Source organism: Anticarsia gemmatalis, chromosome 4 (genome assembly GCF_050436995.1).
Source record: "Anticarsia gemmatalis isolate Benzon Research Colony breed Stoneville strain chromosome 4, ilAntGemm2 primary, whole genome shotgun sequence".
In the NCBI taxonomy this organism is placed as follows: Eukaryota; Metazoa; Arthropoda; class Insecta; order Lepidoptera; family Erebidae; genus Anticarsia; species Anticarsia gemmatalis.
The window spans coordinates 7,802,545-7,822,171 of record NC_134748.1 but is presented as its reverse complement, the minus strand read 5'-3'; the positions used below and the strand labels follow the sequence as shown (position 1 = coordinate 7,822,171).

At 38.4% G+C, this 19,627-nt stretch overlaps 1 protein-coding gene across 4 annotated transcripts in view; it reads right to left on the bottom strand.

The window, feature by feature from the left end:
* Nucleotides 1-19,627, bottom strand: part of Eip75B (Ecdysone-induced protein 75B) — an 89,435-nt gene that overhangs the window by 12,357 nt on the left and 57,451 nt on the right. Inside the window, exon 1 of one of the 4 annotated variants that reach the window (XM_076113519.1) lies at nucleotides 1,873-2,269. The exons of the other annotated variants lie outside the window; for them this stretch is intronic. Within the exon in view, the coding sequence (XP_075969634.1) occupies nucleotides 1,873-1,987 (115 nt within the window). The 5' untranslated portion in view covers nucleotides 1,988-2,269. Of the gene's footprint in view, nucleotides 1-1,872; nucleotides 2,270-19,627 lie in introns of those variants that run through there. 4 annotated transcript variants of the gene reach the window in all.

The following is a 19,627-nucleotide window of genomic DNA, read 5'->3' as shown; positions in this document are numbered from 1 at the left end:
CTTTCTTTTTTGTAGAGGCGGTGTATGGTCGCCCTCGACGCAATGATTTGGTGTCATCTCGAACAGCACCGAGCGGCGCGTGAAGCCTCGTCGAGTGGGGAACACAATAGAACAGGGAAAGCAACGTGAGACGTAACTGGTGCAGTTGCAACAGAGTCAGTGGCGTGCAGCCATTTCTCCTCGTATGATGCAACGCGCGCGTTTTTCTGGGTGGCGTGTGTGAGAGTCGCTCGTTCGTTACGTCAATTAAAAGGCGAGGAAAGTGCGCGAGAAAGTCTCGCGTCCACGTAACGCGAATGCCGCCCGACCGTGCAAAATACTGACGCGGCCATTCCGACCGCTGCCGATCTGTGTCAGGGCAATGTTTGTTTGTAAATAATTACTACTTGACAGCGATCAAAATCACGTTTCAAACTTTATTTCCTCAATACTAAGCACGTTTGTGCAAAGTTGTAGTGCACAGTTTTACTTTGTACTCATGGTTTATTACTATGATATGTATGTCAGAATTTGGTTATGTATTGACCCGTAAGAAATGACTTACTTGCACATTGTTATCGTACGTGGCTTAGAGCCTTGTTTATCATAAATTACGTGGCAGCGAATAATCTTGTGTTACATGCATTCAGAGAAAAGTAAAAGTGGCGCGGTGAGGCGGTTGTTGTCGCCTCGTGAAACCTGCTCAAATGCTCACAGCTAGCTCTTATTATTTATTCGCTTACGTCATTATCACTTATAAAATACTGATCATTAATAATATAGTTTTCAGAGTAAAATCAACAAAGAGTTAACCGTTAACTCTTTGTGTATATTTAGGTGAGAATTTCACGGGAACCATATCACAAAAGCAATCGATAAAAAGCGATAAGATCATTAGGAGTCGATTGCAAATGTTCAACGGCTCCCCGCAGTCAGTTTCGTATTGAACCCCATCGATTTGCTCTGAGAAAACTATTGACATTGTTGTACACTACGAGTATTTTGCACAATACTGTTTTTAATTGTTCTTCAGTGGGCCCTACAGTGCGGAAATGTTCAACAATCCATCCATCAAATATTCGTTCTACAGATCGATTAAAAATTAAACTACTATAATGTTAGTTGTGCACCCTTTCATCATTAAACTATATCATTAATCAAAATTTAACAAAACGTCGATGTAACTAATCTAGCATAAAATGTTAAATATATTATTCTTTGAATAGACGTGAATGGTAGTCTCACAGATAGACTACAATTAATTTTAAAAATTAACTTTCTAATATTAAGTTTTATTTTGTTTTCAGTACTCGTAGGAAGGTTGTGCCAAAGAGAGTAGAGAACTATATAATTTTAATAAACACACACATGTTTAAATTACGTTAAAGCTAAGGTCATTAATTTTATGTTAGTGTTGATGACTACAAGTGAAAATAACCTATTACTTGGAATGGGTCTCATTCCAAAAAATAATATTTGGTAAAATTGTATAATATTTTTATTTTATAATGTCGTTTCGTATGTATATATTTATGTTTGTTGTCCTAAATCTACAACGGTAATATGATTCTAAAATATTATTTAATGAAGGCATAATTACGAATAACATCTGTGAAAGAATAATGAAAATAGGTAATACCTAGTAAACGTAATTCGATTATGATGGCACGGTCGCACATTAATCAACAACACAGTGCCAAATAAACACATGCACAAGCATATTCGAATCATAACAAAACATTTTAACGCAAAAGTGTAACACATAAATTACTAATAGATATTTCTGGCGTTGCCATGTTAAATTAGGTAACAACAGTGAGCATAACTAATGATACATAATATCAACAATCTCGTTGAACGTAAATAAACAAAGTATTGTAGTAAAAGTTGTACCTATATGCAACTCTGGTTCCCGCTCCTTGTGCGCCGGACTCATCATACTATGGTCCGTCGGCGTAGGCGCATCGTAGCGCCCGTAACTGCTGTCAGGAGACATCACAAAAGTCATATATTGATGTGTACTTAAAATCTAATTATTTTGTCCTCCCCCACACTGCACTACACGTAAACCACATGGAGCCCGCTGGCTGTTACGAATGAACTGTCGTGCGCGCTGTAACACTGAATATAGGACAGGAGTGCATAGGCCGAGGCGCGCGGCCGGCACGTCGAGGGATGAAGGTCGCTCGTCCCGCGATATTGCCGCTGCACGCGCCGCGTGCGTTTCACTCGAGCTCGATCGACGAACTGAGCGAGTGCCGCGCGCGCTCCTGCTCGAAGCCGCGCGACTCTCCCCTTAAGAGTGAAAGTCTGCAAAAAGATCAGCGCTCCGTGCGATACAATCGGTTCGACGACTAAGCGTAGCCGGCTGAGCGAATTTCGCCTCTATCAGTCGACTAAGCCTGTCGGTCTGCGCTTCGAAGTGAGGATCGGCGCGCTTCGAACTCCGGTCTCCGAGGTCATTGCCGCGCCAACGGCGGACCAATCGCGAACACGCGCAGACGTGCGCGGCGAGCGATTGGAGGGCTGAGTCCGCTCCGCTCCCCGCGGCCCGCACTCGAGCGCGAGTTCGAAGACCCGAACCTTGCGGCTCACGGCGGCCAAGGTCGCGCGAGAGCGGCACCGACAGAGAGCCTAGCCGAGCGTTCGAGTGGGACGTAGCCGTTGCCGGTTGCGTCACACTACGAAAATATTTTTGGTGATGGAACGCGAGTGAACTTGAACACGAATTCGAGCTAATGGATGGCGAGCGCGGTGTAGGTCGCCGCGTGACGGACTGACCCGCTGCCGGAGCGCCCTGCTTGCCTGCTTCCCTCGTAGCACACACTTCCGCCCTCTTTCCAATTACTTCCTACTAACATACATCAATTACACCCAAACTGTCCACATTCAGTTCAAATACATCCCGTATATCCTTGGTAGGTAGGTATTACTAATATTTACGTAAAGAGATTTGGCCAAGATTCATTCCTTTAGTACAAGACATTGGAACACTGTCAGCTCAACAAGTAATTTCACAGTTGTATAAGAATTTAAATAAATTGCAATAGGTACCTATAACGTCGTCATCATCGTTGATGATAGTTTATTGTTAATCACTGCCTTTTTAATAATCTACATCGTCATTTAAAAATAACGTGAGGTATGTAATCCCATAATATGAGGACGGTACAATTAATACGTAACAAGGAACTTTGTGTAACATAGCATAATACGTATTACCTACCTACTTGTAATTGATAAACAAGTTTCTTTTAACAATAGGTACATAAACACGAATTTATATAACACTGACGTTACAATTATTGCAAAACCGGAAGAATGGTTTTTATTGCGATGAGTATTAGGTCGCTATTGGTTTGCGCGCGATGTTATTTACGCGAGATAAAACGAGTGGCGGTGGGCGTCGTGGTGGGTGAACGACCTGGAAATTTTGGCGCAGGCCGGTCAAGGCCACCGGCACGCGGCCGCGCAGGCGCGTCGCACTGACAGCCTACTGACACTGGACGACCACACTATCCTTTATCAACAATTTAGGTTTTTATGCTGAAAACTAGAACACGATTCGAACAAATATCGATCACATTCTAATGACAATTCTGAGCGGCATCCCAAAAAAATTGGCACAGAATTGTATTGGCAAGCAAATATAAAAATAGCTAGGTAAGTAGTACAAAATGTATTTTTAACAATTTTATGTGTTATGCGATATTCGCACTGTGTATTTTAAAGATCAAAACAAAGTGTTTTAGGTAATAAACATAGACTATCGCCAGAAATTCATAAGTTTTTCGTAATTATCAAAGTCAGTATTTGTATTTTCCGTAATTTACAAGATCAATTTCACAATACGAGAATTAATAGATAATAAGTATAGATTTTGTACACACAATAGATTTAAATTGCACAATACTTTTTAACAGTACCAAATTATTACATTACACTTATAGCTAGAATTAACTAGCCACTACTACTAAACTGCCTTTGCAAGTTTATTTTTGTTTTAGTGCCACTAGACAAATAAATGAGGTTAAGATATTATTATCATTGAAAAAGTATTTGGAAAACTACATGTTACCAGCTGTTGTAATCACGTTACTTAGTCATCATACTACGTATAATTATTATTTCTTCAATCTGTAAGTAAAGGATTTTGTATTTTGACATCAATGTGCTACTCGAAGGTGTTCGTATATTTTTTATCACTATTATTTCGCTTCAATACTTTCCCCTTTTGCACAAAAGGAAACTTTTTAAAGGGTTTCGCAAATATCCTCCCACGTGCATGGTTTTTTTCCTGTACAGATGCCATATTATTATACCACAGTGTTTTAAATTTATTTTTTAAAGATTTTTTTGATTATTTTTTTTATTAATTACAATCCAAAGACCGAAAAGTAGTAGTACTAGTTATTATGATTTAATAGGTATGAATAGTTCAAATACAATAAATAAATTCTCGAGCTGAAGCTGTTATAGGTTTTAAGCATTAAAATGGGCTTGTTTAATATTTAGGGACTGATAAATAGTAGCGATAGGTACCTATCTACTATTAATTTTTTGTAAAACTATAAATATGGCGATTGTTTTTATTCCATAATACCTTGACACTAATGTAAATAAAAAAAACGTTTGGCGACATGTGTGCCGATTAAAACGTGAAAGTGAATAGGAACCCAGTTTTTTACTTCCTTCCGCTGCCCTCACTTTTAATATCGGGGTGCGAATATCAAATTTCAAGTCAGCTTTTACATTATCAGCTACTGCAGTTCGATTTAAAACCCTATTCCCTCGATATTAAGTTTACATTCGAATGTTATTCCGTGCCAAAAATGTATTGCCGGCAACATCGTCAGTCGGTAGCCACATGTAGTTTGTATTGTTCATCGTGACCGCACTCGGTGAGACTTGATGATCTCGATTGATCGGCCATTTTTTCACAAAATAATAAAAAGCGTACCGTATGCCACATTGTTTGCAATTTATGGTTTCCACTTTTTGTTTTCCTGGATTATACTTAAATATTTTTTAAGGTTCTAAGATTATTATCAGGCAAAACATTGAATACATGTTTGAGTAAATTAGATCATGTACTTATGTTTAAGGGAATTTATCAATACTTTATTTACAAGTGAATTTAACCAACGATTTCGCAATATCGAAACTTTTTACGTTTCATCAAGGTCTCAGTTGTTATTTGCAAAGTTGTGGAGCGATATAAAAGGCGGCACAAACCGAGGGGCCGGGTGGCCTTTCCGCGCTGGTCGAAGGACATGGCTCGGGACAATAGCGAGCGAGCACTGCAGTCCAGCCATTTTACAAATGGGACTTCACACTTTAATTGTCCTATTAATACAATTATGACTATGCCAATATAAGATTATAATTAGGAAGCCCTTGCCACTGGAAGCCGTCGTATATCGTCATAATTACATCTATGATATTTTTTTTTTATAAAAAAGTTAAAATACCAATTTAATTAAAATTGATGCCAACATCGTTAGAAACAATATAGATTTGTACCATATTGAGGATAGTGGTGGCTATGCACACGTTATTAAGAATGTGTGTACAGTCTATTATAATATCACGCCATCACAATCATTAATCATACAAACGATCTTGAGTGTAATAATGCCCAATTATTTTTCGCACGCGGCACACGTGATGGCAGAAGTTAAAAAAGTCGCAATAACATTGTAATCAGATGCTGGCGGCCTGGATACGTTGGTCAATTCTGCGAAGTCACGAGGAGCTTCGTTGGCAATTCGGTTGGGTCTCGAGCCGAATGTTTGTAGCGGACACGGCGCGGTCAAGGTCTCGCTGAGACGGCGAATATACTCGATGCGCATCGGAAATACGAAACGCCCGCCATACTGATTGTTATTGTAACCGTATTTGTCCATCGACCGACTGGCTACGACAATTCGTGTTATAAAGTAGGTAGGTAGTTAGGTACCCTGCAACTTATATTACATTCTTAAAGTAGCCGATTGCTATTTAATTGATGTTGAACTTGGTAATTCATGCCACTGTACAGGCGTTCCAGAAATGTGTTGATGGTTTATCAAAACATTTTTTTGATTTTTTTGTCAGGGGTTAATTTTACAGCACGTTGAAAGTTACAATCTTGGAATTTAAAATGAAGGTAAGCATACCTTACGAAACAAGGAAATAATATTAAAAACTGTTATATTTTATTTCTGAAATAAACGAAATATTATCTACAAATATACCATAAATGGTGAATTATCACAACGGATTTAAAAACGCTCTAAATTGTACAAAAAAACGACAAATCAAAAATAAGCTTACATTGCTTTGTTATTGTATATTCGCGGATAAAACAATGAAAAATGTTTTATTAAATCGTAAAGTACGTAAGCAATGGGCAGTGGCGAAGAGTGCCGAGCTCTAGCGAGTTTTTCCGAAGCAGTGCGAGGTCAGCATGAGTCAATTACCCCGGGCGAGCTGTAGCGGCGCCGTCGTCGACGACACTGCGACGCAGCTCCACTCACACAACTGCCAACTTATACTCGATTCTAACTCATCGCAGTCATCGCCCGCAAAAATATTATTTGTATTACTTATGGCTGCCACTAATGTACCCTGTATATTTATTTACATACGACCATTACAAACAATTATCATTGATATTTGACGTTAAACATAAAGCGTTATATTAACATGATTTACTTTAAAAGAACCAATAAGCTGTGTCTAGTTCTAATTGCAACGTGTCCGTGATATGTAAATAAAATATATAATAGTTAGTCCATAATGTATTATTAGAATGAATAAGCAAGCATGACATACAGGCCGTGTGATCCGGACGCTCTCAATCGTGGTCGACCTCGGCTGATTCGGCAACCCGTGCCAAGGCCAAGGTCAATTTGTCGGGTGTGTTCAATTAATAGAGTTGAATGCGGTAACGCCTGGAGCCCCACGCAGCCTACAGCGCGCCAGCGCGCCAGCGAGCGTCACTGTCTGCGCATCAAACGTGCTCCCATGCAACCTTCCACACATCGAACTACCTACATTATTTCACCTACTGCAATGTCATCATGTTTTCTTCTGCCACCTCTACCATTTAAGTCACTTATCTACATATTAGTTACTGACAGCAAAAATGTTTACCACCTAGATTGATTTAGTTTCAATATTATCTTTATATTCGCTTTACAGATGAAAGAGCTATTAATAACTGCCAAAATCTACAAACATATCGCTTACTTTGTTAAAAATATTGAATCCATAACGACAAAACAATATGACGCAATCCGACCTTCGAAACTTGGCAAAAAATAATATTAAACACGCAAATGAGAAGCTACAATGACCCCGACGTGATTCAATACTTAGAGCTCATAAAAATAATATGTGGTCATCAGTATTCTTACAACAATTGTATGGTATGTACATGATATTTGATAGTTTTGTATTCTGGCTGTGTGGTATTTAAACGATATTATTTAAATGTAATAGTATTATCATAATAGTTAGTGGCTGAATGTATACTAGGTGCGTTGCTAATAACGCAAACCTCTAAACATGTGAACGGCCCCGTCACATAAACTAGGAGCACTTCCTCGTTCAAATATCGGAACATGTCAATGTCAAACTGTGCTGATTTAGCCGCAATGTCAACCTCAAGGCAACGCACCGGCATATGAGGAAATTCGACGGTTAAATAAATCTAATTCTACTAAAATGAACTCATACAAAAACTTTGCAGACTCTTCATGGAGGCTGCGTTTTACAAGTTATATTATGTATGGCCATTATTTATTTTTATTCCATTTTAAGTAGTGCTACTATTCATTCGCTTGAAGGTCTTTAACTATAATGCCTTTGTATGTCAATAACGATCGCGGAATATCAGAAGTAATTAATTTATAAATAATATAAATTGTCCCACACAGTTATGCATTGTGCTGATGCAGAAGCCTTTCTCCTTTCGGTTACCTCACCTTGATATTTACATCAAAGCGAGACTTCCTGCTCCTGTCAGAGGACGACTACGTGTTATTTACACATCTACTAAACATCAGGTATGTTATAAATGCTTGTTTATTAAATGACTGCATTTTATCTCAGTACGATCTCGTAAAGCAAAAGGGAACAAACCATGTTCTCCACCGTAGCATATCGAGCGAAATGCGAACAAGCGAAGTAGAGCATTGAAATCGGCTAATGGTCCAAAACTGTAGTGGTGGAGAGCTTTGAGCTTGTTTAATTACATGTTACAAATACAATAACGTAACGTTTTTAAGTATAGGAGAGGTGTTGCGCAGTAGGTCTTTGCGTAATCAGAGCATCGCGGTATCGCGGCGTGCGGCGCCCCTCGCGCGATCATGCACCCCGCCTAAGTTGTATAATGTGAGCCTAGTCGGTCTCGTGCGCTGCGCAGCCGCAGCCTCGGACCACCTCGCTGCTCTACGTTGTATTGCACTACTTACACTACGTGCAAGTTGCACTACTCACCTACAACCAGTGAGGCAGTGACAACCACCACTACACCACCACAGTGCACCGTGTACTGTGCACCATGCATGCGCAACAATGAGGAACTGTATTTCGATCATTTCCTAGTGTTACATTTACTTGTTCTCATTGACAAGTGACTTAAAAAACAAAGTTGAAATGCTTCGTCATTGTCTTGAAATAATTCAGCCGTTATACATACGTTAGATACATGTATGTTTTAGGTATTATTTAAATATATTATTTTTCAGACTTTGTTTTATTTGGATTTAGGTTATATTAGCAATGAAAATTTTCGTTTTGTGAATATCAAAAGGAAGACTACAAAAATATTATGCTGGTTCGTTCCAAATGTTAACATCACATGCGTCGAACACATGAACTCGAACTAAATACGTAAAATTTGCATTTTGATAAGTTTTGTCAGACTACTAAGTTGTCAACAACTTAAAAATACCTTCCTATATTCTATCCTACAGATTACAATAGGAATATTTTTGTAAGAATGAGTTTAAAATCCGATACTGACATTATATTTATATGCGTATTTTTATAAATAATAAATTAAGATTTGATAAATTCTTGGGACTTATTTCGTAATTCGGAGAAACCAGATCTAAGGCAAAGAAAAGCTCGCGGGAAAGTTAATAGGCAAGAGGCAGTGAACGGTTGCGGGGCACGGGAAGCTGAGCGGCGAATATTGCGCAGTAGGTATTAACTCCTGAAAACGTGTCCGAAGAAAGTTCACGGCCGCGCGTTGACGTTACCACCTGCCGCGGCCCGCGCCCGCGCCCGCCGCGCCGCGCTTCCAATGCTTCCGCCACCCGCCCAGCCTCCCACCACTGCCTCGTTGCCGCGCTATCTAGCACCTACTCTCTTGATAACACCTAACGCCTGCCTCATAAAGCCTCAATGCCACGTTAATTGTTCCATAGACTACACTATCACCCCAGGGCTAGATATTAGGGTGAGGTTGATGATGCTTTATTAATGTATAATTTCAGTTATATGTGTTTCCTTTAATTTGACCATTATGCAATTTATCGCAGTTAAATAACCCTTTGATCTGATTATAATCATAATCGAATGGAAAACTAAATGGTTATCAGTTCGTATCGAGAGGCTGTTTAACGCTATTCGTCAGCGATACATGAGGGTAATGATGATGTGTATGAAGGGTGATCGATTTGGTAGAGCATATTATCTAGGCTGTCAGTAGGAGCTGAGAGATTAGAGTGGGCGGCGGGTGTGGGGCCGGGGAGGCATCGTGGCCTTGGCTCGTTCGTTGGCCGCGGCGGGCGCGCGACGCGTGTACCGGCCGCGATAATTTCGGCAGTTGCGCGCACGAGTCTACTGACCCCGTCGTCGTTGTTTGCGACGCAAATGATCCCCTTGACTTTATTTAAATCACCCACTCCTTCAACCGTCCAAATAGATAGTAAATAAATATTTAAACGCTTCTATGTATTACTTACATTACTATGAGATTCGAAGTTGCATGGCTAATAGCTACCTACAAAGGTAAAAAAAATATTTCTTGGGAATCAAAAAAGATAATGAATGTTTATAAATCTGTAAACTGGCTGATTACATTATATGCTAAAGTGAACTATGGACATAGAAGAAGTGGTTGAATAGTTTTGAAAACTGAAAATGTCACATTATGTTACGATGTTAACTACTACCCAAAATATTTCATGTGGTAAGCGGCTGCAAGTTTTATTTGAACATCACTTATTCTTCGTTTCAATAAAAAAACACCGAGTAAGTTACATTGAGGACAGTTTTTGTGCGGTTGTAGGGAGGTAGCGACATTGAAGTACGAGCGTAGTTCTCAGAGAAAGTGCTGCGCATTACCTATAACCAACTTTCATTTTATCAAAGACCGGTTTTAGTATGTTTTTATCTTAAGCATGTCTCATTCCAACGTTTGTCATATCAATTACGATATTATTATCGTATATTGGCCTTAACACGTGCATGCATTTTTAAATGCAAACACGTTGTAATACAGAATAGGTATCAAGATATAAATCGGTTTTTGATATGGTTACTTCAGTGAGTTACCTCATACAGCTGTACACTTTAATCATATTATATAGGTACTGTAAGGCTTTAGTTGGCTGTACACCATTAAACTGATTAACATCATTTACTATGATCATTTTGCGTAGGATGCCATAACCATTATTGGAATTGCTATAATTACACTAAAGCAGAGAATAATCGGCTGTCTATACATGATACCTTCTAATTTAGACTATGGTAGCGGGATCAAAAGTAATATCACGCGCACTGACCTCTTTGTCAACAAAAAATAACAATAACGCAGTCGTTCAACTTCAGATAGGTATTATTAAAGGTAGTTACACACGCGATATGACGTTTTCTTTATTTACCAAAAGGTATTATTGGAGCAGTTTCGATTTTTGGCAAATGATAATTATAATTTGAGCCACGGTCGGCATTGTGAGCACACTTCCTCGTGTCCCAGCTGGCGGAGAAACGTGGTATCGAACACCACCTTGTTATTAGTAAAAAGTGGATCGGTAATAGTTTTGAGTCTTTTGTGGTTGAGCTTTTTTTGCAGAAGAACTTACTGTGGTTTATATTTAGTGCGCATGGCATACGCATGATTGCCGCGTGCCGCTGAACACATGCCTGTGGCCCTTGTCTCCAAAAAATAATGACATAACCGCGCGTCTCGATTATTTTCCCTTTTGAGTAAAACTTAAGACGTAATACGTAATTAGGAATTATGAAGTAGGGAGTGGTGGTGACGGGAGGGATACTGAGGACGTGGGTTATTCTAAGGAGTCGGCGACCGCGCGCGCGTGCACTCAACTCCGCGAGTGCGTGTAACGGTGCACCACGTTCTTGCTGTGCTACTCTACTATCACACTGATAACTATTAAAGACATCTAGGTGGAAAACCCTTTCGTTGCATTGCATCTTGCTCTACGTTTGTTAAGCAGTTGCACAAAAAAAACTCTTAAGAGTCTGTTAGCCGTTCGTCTGCAAAACGTTTTAGTTGGTTTACTAATTATACTTTTCACTGTACCGAGATATAAAATGGTTAAAATCGCATAAACGAGCGTTAAACCATGTTGCAATAGGATACTTAAAATTAAAACAGAGTATTCCTAAAGTTGTAAATAACAATCACCACTAATGATGACTTCATAGAAATGTTCGGAGAACCTTCATTCAGGTCATTGTTTCATACCCATTTCTTGTTACGCTTTCTATGGCCATCTCAAAAGAGAGTTATTGTTTCATTTTGTGTGCACAAAAAATGGGTTTGTCGTAAATAAGATTCAGGTTGTGGCTATTGTTATTGGTCGGACTTAAATATCGTGACCCATATTGTCACTGGATCAAGGAGCAACGATCGAATTTTATGCCATCTGCGGAGCAAACAATACATCAATAGAAATCAACTAACCCTTACTCCTAACTTCCTTTCAACTTCGATTTCAAAGGTTGAATATTTTTACAATCTGGGTAAAAAATGCATCCAGAATGGTGCTCCTCTATTGTCAAAAAATCACGATGCGAATCGACCTACCCTTTCTTTTCTTCTCAGATTTCACGAACAGGTAAGGTCCAAGTTTTTGCCGAATATTTTATTATTGTGCCAGTTTCGCGATATCTAACTCTTCAAAGATTTTAGAAAAAATAAATCATTGTTTAATCGAACCTTTTTAGGAGTAAAAAACGTGGGGATATATTTTTTCTCAACTTTTTTAACTTCCTATTGTTGGATCGGTTCGTAACCGACATTCCCAGATAGTTGATGTATTGTGTCGTCGCTAAACGATATCGCGGCTGAGGGATGCCCTTACAAATATTCCTCTTAATGATAAAATATCAGCGGGATGCCATGCAATATTTTCACAATATTGTATTTTTATAATTTAAGTATTATTTATAATTCCCCAAAAAATGTTTTTATGCAGTGCTCATACTGTTTTTGTTTGCAATAAAATATTTAATTGTTATCATCGATTATAATTAAAAGTTTAAATTTAATCGTTTCGCCCGAGTGTTCAAAATCGTCCTGTATTAGGAGAGGTTAAGCCGATATTTGAATAATTAAACACCTAAAATTTACTACAGACCAATAATGAATAATAATATCATTTTGGTTCCATGGAAGTCTGGCACAATTTACAATGCGGTTTTTTGCTTAAGAATAATCAGCACCCATAATTCTGTGGCGTTTTGTTTGTGATTTACTGGCAAAAGCCCAGCGGGGCTATTGGACATTGCCGTTAATACAATAGTTAGCAAATAGTAATTGTTGCGAGTGAATGACTGACTCTTTCCTCAATGTGCAATATTGAATAGGTGTGGCAGGGGCGATGCGAATGTCCATAATATTATGTATGCGTATGGAGTCCAGTTGGCATTAGTAAGCACGATTGCACGACAATCGCGGCGTGATGACGGCAGCTCGCGAGCCGCGAGCGGCCATAGGGCGAGCCCCGTTAGGACGGGGTGACTGACTTCACCACTGCAACCTGGTGCATTGTGCTCTAACGAGAACACTGCATTATGTGCAATCATATCAAGCGAGCCAGCAAACTTTACCGCCTTACTGCCACGACACCGGCGCGGAGCCGCGGCCGAGGTGACGCGATGACGCCAGCGCTCACACACTTACCTGCAACAAGGATAATGAAATAAGTACAAACGCAAAACACTCACCACCACAACATCAAACATTCTCGGTACTGTAATGTCAACCTGTTAACCAGGTTTTACCAATTTAAACAGACCCTTGTGGATCGAATTGAGAAGTCACAATAAACATTTTAAAATATTGTTATTTTTATGGTCGCTGTCATGGCAAACGTTGAGGCCGTTCACACTCTACATAATCGCTTTATATGCTAATATAGGTATTGTTTCTAAGTCAAAGTCGATTAAATGGCGCGCATATATTACTACTAAATAGAAATTTTAAGTGATATATTTAGTGCTTTCCTGAGTTGGCACAGGAAACGGGTAGGGTCAACGCACGAAATGGTGTCATTCACTGCCGAAGGTGGCTACTGAACCTGAGCCGGGCGGCCTTGAGCCCGCCTCGAAAATCGCCAATAACCAACACAGACGTGGTTACTTCACGTCTCACGGTGCTGTAACGAGCACACACTTGCGCTATATAGCACAAGAATGTTAACCCACACGACCGCACCAACCACGATCATACGCTGAATTCGGTACCAACTCTACCAACACACGCAAGCATCGAGTCAACGGACCGTCATATGAAAATTGAATCGCATGTGGAAAATAACACGTCACCTTTATCAAATTCGGAAAACTTTTGATTAATTTTCACAGTTTACAAGTTCTGATTACTATCACGATTAGGTAATTACAATACGCTTTAGGAAAATTACGCCGAGCTTAATTTTATGTAAGTTACTTTAAGCTTATTTTAATTAATTAATATATTAATTAAATGGGTATTTACTGTGTTACAGGTTGTTAATCCATGGAACAATTTCGAAAGGTACTTATCGAAGTTCTCATTGTAAACATAGCCTTAATTATAGTGCACCTTATACAACAACACTCAACCATCTCAATAATTACATTATTTAAATAAATATTATCTTTGACCTATTAGAACATAATATTTTTATGTAGCACGTTTGATCAGTTTTAAAATAAGCCAAAAAGTCAAATTCAACGAATTTACAGAATGAGTAATTTCCGGATAAATTTTTGCGATTAGTAATAGAACAACCGGTGAGGCACCGAGGTCGGTGGGTAATAATAAGATTTATATTACGTGTGAGGCCTCGGGCCAGTGACCGCCGCCGAATCTCAAGGTCTGCGAGCATCGCGCGGTAAACAAGTGGCGACGTATATACCTCGCCACCTATCTACACGTACCGCGCACCACGGCCATCTTTATCTCTACCAAACGAAAACGTGCACGCGACATGTGATCCACCAACACCGAGCCCGACCAACACGCACCCCACTTAGTATCACACCTATTTCATAAATCTCGCATAACAAATAACTACATAGAAGATTGTCCAAAATTAGACTCCTTTCACGTTACTCGTAAAATACTACGTCTACTTTTACGATATAGATGTTTATTAAAAGCAATTCTCTGAAAACTGTGAAAATAATATTAAAGACGCAATAAATGGAAATTCAATTTAGCCTTGAATTGAAAAATAGACATAGACCGCCAAAAGTTCAACAACGCATGTAAATATAGAGCTATAATGCTTTATACATAAGGGTCACGTGTTCATCAATGTTCATTATACATACATACACCTTATTGGTATATCGTATTTTAAACGCTACAACTTCCTCGGTTTTGTTCTAAAAGATAAAATAGTTGTAGGATAGTGTTATAACTAATTGTATGTATGTATCACATTGGCAAAAACGCGATGCTTCAACATAATAACTGAAGCGTTATGTATACTTCGTAACTTCGCGTTGCTACGAGGTTGCTACGATACTTCTACGAGTTATAAAAGTGGGAGTGAGTGGTCAGTGAGCCAGTAGTATAGGCCGCAATGGCCCAACAATTTTCGAGCCGGGGCTTTTGGAAATAGAGGCTGCTACGATTTAGGGAAATGGACCAACGGTTACGGAGGTGAACATTGTTGCGCCAGCAACGTAGATACAAGTATTTATAGAGGTTCTCCCTATATTTTTAATTTAACACAGTCTGACGTCTTGTATTTAATGATTCCTATCAATCAGGGTGTAGGTTAGTAGTAGAGATAAGGAAAGTGATTTATTTTCTATGAATTCTTGACATATACACATACTTCCTCAACATTCAACTATGTCCTCTAAAACGAATATCACTTATTAGATCTCTTTCGACTATTATAAATATTTTTTAAATATTAATTTATTTGGTTATCAAATTGTTTATCGTCCATTGTTCTAAATGTTAACAATACGATATTCATACATATTGCATTGTACTCTAGATATACCTACGTGTCAATTTATTTTTATCAAGTTCAATGACATTTTATCATTTAGCCTTGAATTTATCAACATTGTCTTCCAAATGACGATCCAAGTGGTTTTTTGATCGCAAAAACGTATAAATCTGTTCAATTTTCAAATGAATACAAATATGTTTTTTGAGTCTAGAATCTTTTGTTGTTTTATCGATAGTACAGTGTTTGCGTATAGTATAGCTAGGTGTCGGTAATTATGCTTTGATGTGGTACAAAGTGCGAGCTGGTGTGACGTAATGGAATGATATTATTTTCCATTAGAACATTAGAAGAAGCTACCGGAGCACACATGACGCTGTCAATGGCCGTGAAACTCGATCTTGGCGATATCTTCCTGGTTCACCGCTACGTCACCTGTGCTATCACGCGATCGAGTGTCGTACAAATTAGCGCGATTTTCAGCCGATTGCGTGACAAAGCGCCGACACTGTCGTCTGATGTCGTTGCCCTCTTTGAACTTTCCACTCGTTAAACTTGATTATCGACACACGATCGGCGCAAGCTCGCTTATACCAACTTATGTAACAGGTGAATCAAGTTTCTAAAAACTTATAAAATAAAATATTATTGATCGACCATAACTCTCAACATTTTATTATTACTTCCACTATGAAGACTTTCAATTATGTGTATTGAAACTTTTCTTTTTGTGCTGTAAGACACTATGTAGAGATAACAGTTATGAAGTACGAAATCCCAATATTTTTCTGCAATCGTTACTAATCACTACATTTAAATGTTTTCCTTTTATAAGAAACCATTTTCCTGTACAACGTCCTATTGATCTAATCAAATAATTTTCCTGTCACGGACTGTAGCTAGGTACTAAAACTCAGCAATAGAATAATTTTCCTATATATTCGTGTGTCGTATATAGGTACAGTAGATAGATAACGTGCATATACCGGTTTACGTGTACCATAGTTACTCGTAGATAATGTGATACGCATGCGTGTCGCGTAATCAGACAGGATTCGCACGGTGGCGAGTGCAAGCGATGCATTGCAGGGTGCAGCGTGGGAGCGGGACAGAGTGAGTTCAATGGTATTTGATATAGTGCAATGGAGTTCTTTAACCCCTTAGCCTACCTGCGATTCTTGCGAATGAGGCAGTCCGGCCGTTGTCCCTGACTGCACCACTATCAAGCACGTATGTTTATAGGTCGCTACTAAGCGCTGTACCGACAGCATATTACTGCTAGACATTTATTATAGAAAACGATCATTCAAACCGTCGTATATTATACTTGCTTTTAAATAATACGATAACAACTGACATTTAAATTCAATCATTCATATTATCAGTACAAATACGTGAAGAAGTTCAAAGTTTTAATGTAAATGAACATTATTTAAAACGACGAACATTAGTTGAGTTAGAAAACATATTGACGAATGGCTGTAAAAATTATGTCAAAACTAATTTGTTTATTGTATTACATATTGTTATAAGTGTTATCAAAATGACGATTATTAACGTCAACTTTCTCCGTGAGGTAGTAACAATTATTTTAATAATTGAGTAAAGTATTTAAGTGCGGTATTTGCAGACTGCAGCTGATAGTGATGTAACCAACTAGCGATGCGAATCACGTCGGTTAGGAGCTAGTCGCATGTCAACTATAATCTAGGATTTTAAAAATTCGCAGCAGGTGTGTAGGAGGGGATTGCGACGTGAGGGGCGGGGGGAGGGGGGCACTGGACTGGTTTCCGTTGTTTCGCAATAACGCGGGTTCAATGACGCCTCCGTACTTATAATTGCTGGCGTGTCATGAACGTGCTCTCGACCCCTTCACTTCTGTGCCGTGTGTACCGGCCCTGAAATATCTCAAACCGCTAATGATCACGTAAACTGTTACGCCCTACATACGGTTCGGGACAAAAAAGGAACAAAATGGACCAGTTTTGTCGGTCATACCAAACCAACTGTGAAACTCGATACCGACAGAGCGGTATGTTAATTCATTGACTTCATTTTACAACCGACCATGTTTAAGGGCTTCAATAACTTTAACTAACTTTTCTATATCGTAATAGTAAATAGTAATAGTATACGACGTAATCGTAGAAACGAACTCTTGAAGATATTTAAAAAATTAAGTGACTCTAACTTACTCTTTGTGACAAGGAATTACTGCGGATCCAAAAGTATTTTTGTTATAATTCCTTCTATACACAATATTTATTTAAACCAATTCTTATTCCTCTAAAGATAAGGGAACGATAGGGGAAGCGCTCGAACAACGAACAATACGTCTATGCCACCAAAAACATTCTGTAAAGCCTCAAGTCTCGCAGCTCAGTCTTTCTGGCGTAAAAAGTGGTGAGATCTATATAATACCAAGTCGATTAATCTATTTCGTCTCTACTTAAAGGACCTTCTGTCTTAAGTTATTACATAAGTTATTATCATGCCAATATTAAAAATATTTTACGTTTAAAACAAATAGACCGACCTGGCCATCGCATGATTTGTATGTATTACACTACACAGCACGACGAGAAGTTAATGCTCCTGAAATTTTAATGGCGAATTTGTGTTTTCATGCGATGACCAAGTCGATCTATTTGTTTTAAACGTAAAATATTTTAAATATTGGCATGATAATAACTTATGTAATAACTTAAGACAGAAGGTCCTTTAAGTAGAGACGAAATAGATTAATCGACTTGGTATTATATAGATCTCACCACTTTTTACGCCAGAAAGACTGAGCTGCGAGACTTGAGGCTTTACAGAATGTTTTTGGTGGCATCTCACTTCTTTTTGTAGAACGAACATAAGTCCAATTTGTATGGAAAGACGTTTTTTCTTATAATTCAACATATTTTCCTATGGGAATGTTTCTCAGTTTCATGGGCTAAGCACCCTTACCCACCTTATATCCCCTCCCGTTATGCCTCATATAGTATGTACCTATCTACACCTATTATTTATTATTTTCTACAGTAATAATGATTCTTAACTGCAAATGTAATCTTGTAATCTTATACATTTATATGGTATTACAAAGTTAATGTTGCAGTTAGTGTATTTAGAAAACTGGACCGAAATTAGAAAATATTGGATTTTTCCCATGATTAAGACACTTAACCCTATTTGTATTCTAAATTTTAAGCTTCTAAGTCTGCTAGAAGTACCTTATACTTTTGATGATCGGTGAGTCAGTGAGTCAGTGAGTCAGTGAATCAGTGAGTGACAAAATTCAAAATTTTAACAAGTTGTCATTTTTAAACTACTGGTTAAAATTGACTGAAATTTTAAATATACCGTGTTTATACAATGAATAATTAGTAGCTGAAAATTCAGGCTTCTTGTTTTATCCACAACGACATTATAGGGGGGTCGAAAATAGCCCGAATTGCTTCGAGAAAAGGATGGTACGGCCGTGCCGCTTTTTTTTGCTCGACTTGCGGGGGCACTTCCGTGCCCCCAGATACTGACCTACAATGGAGATAACGAAGAAAGTAAACAGAATCAATAAATAATTCATAGACAAAATAAATACCTACTAAATTTGTTTTGATATTGACCTCCATACAACTATTTCTTTAAATACATAAACGATAAGGTGGTGGAAGTGGTCAGTCATTTTAGTGAACCGATTTATCAATTATATAGAGTTGAATCATTTAAAAGTTAGAAACTTTGAGGAAGTTTAAAATAGTGAATAAGTAAAGTCGTGAAAGCTGTAAGTTGTGCGGCGGCGCTGGCGGCGGTGGCGCCGCGGCGATGACCTCGCGCCTCGAACGACGACCCACCGCTCTGCGATGCTAACTACACACGATACATCCAATTTACACTCCAAATAGACCTGGCTAATACACGCATCTACTACAACATCGATCTACGTTATTCTGAACACTTCGTTACTTTATTTATATACTAACAAGTTAATATTAAAATTAACGTTAATTGTAAACAATTTTGGCATTTCATTATTTTGGTACGATAGTACTTGTACAAAAGTTACTATAATTTACTATCTGTAGACAGTAAAGTTAGTAGGTAATGAAAATATGCGTACATGTTCTCTAGTATTACTTATTTAGTAAACGTTTTACAAACTTTGTGTACGTTAAGTTGTAACTATCAATGTTCTGTTTGTACACACACGTGGTATAAGATTCAATAATTGAGTGTTG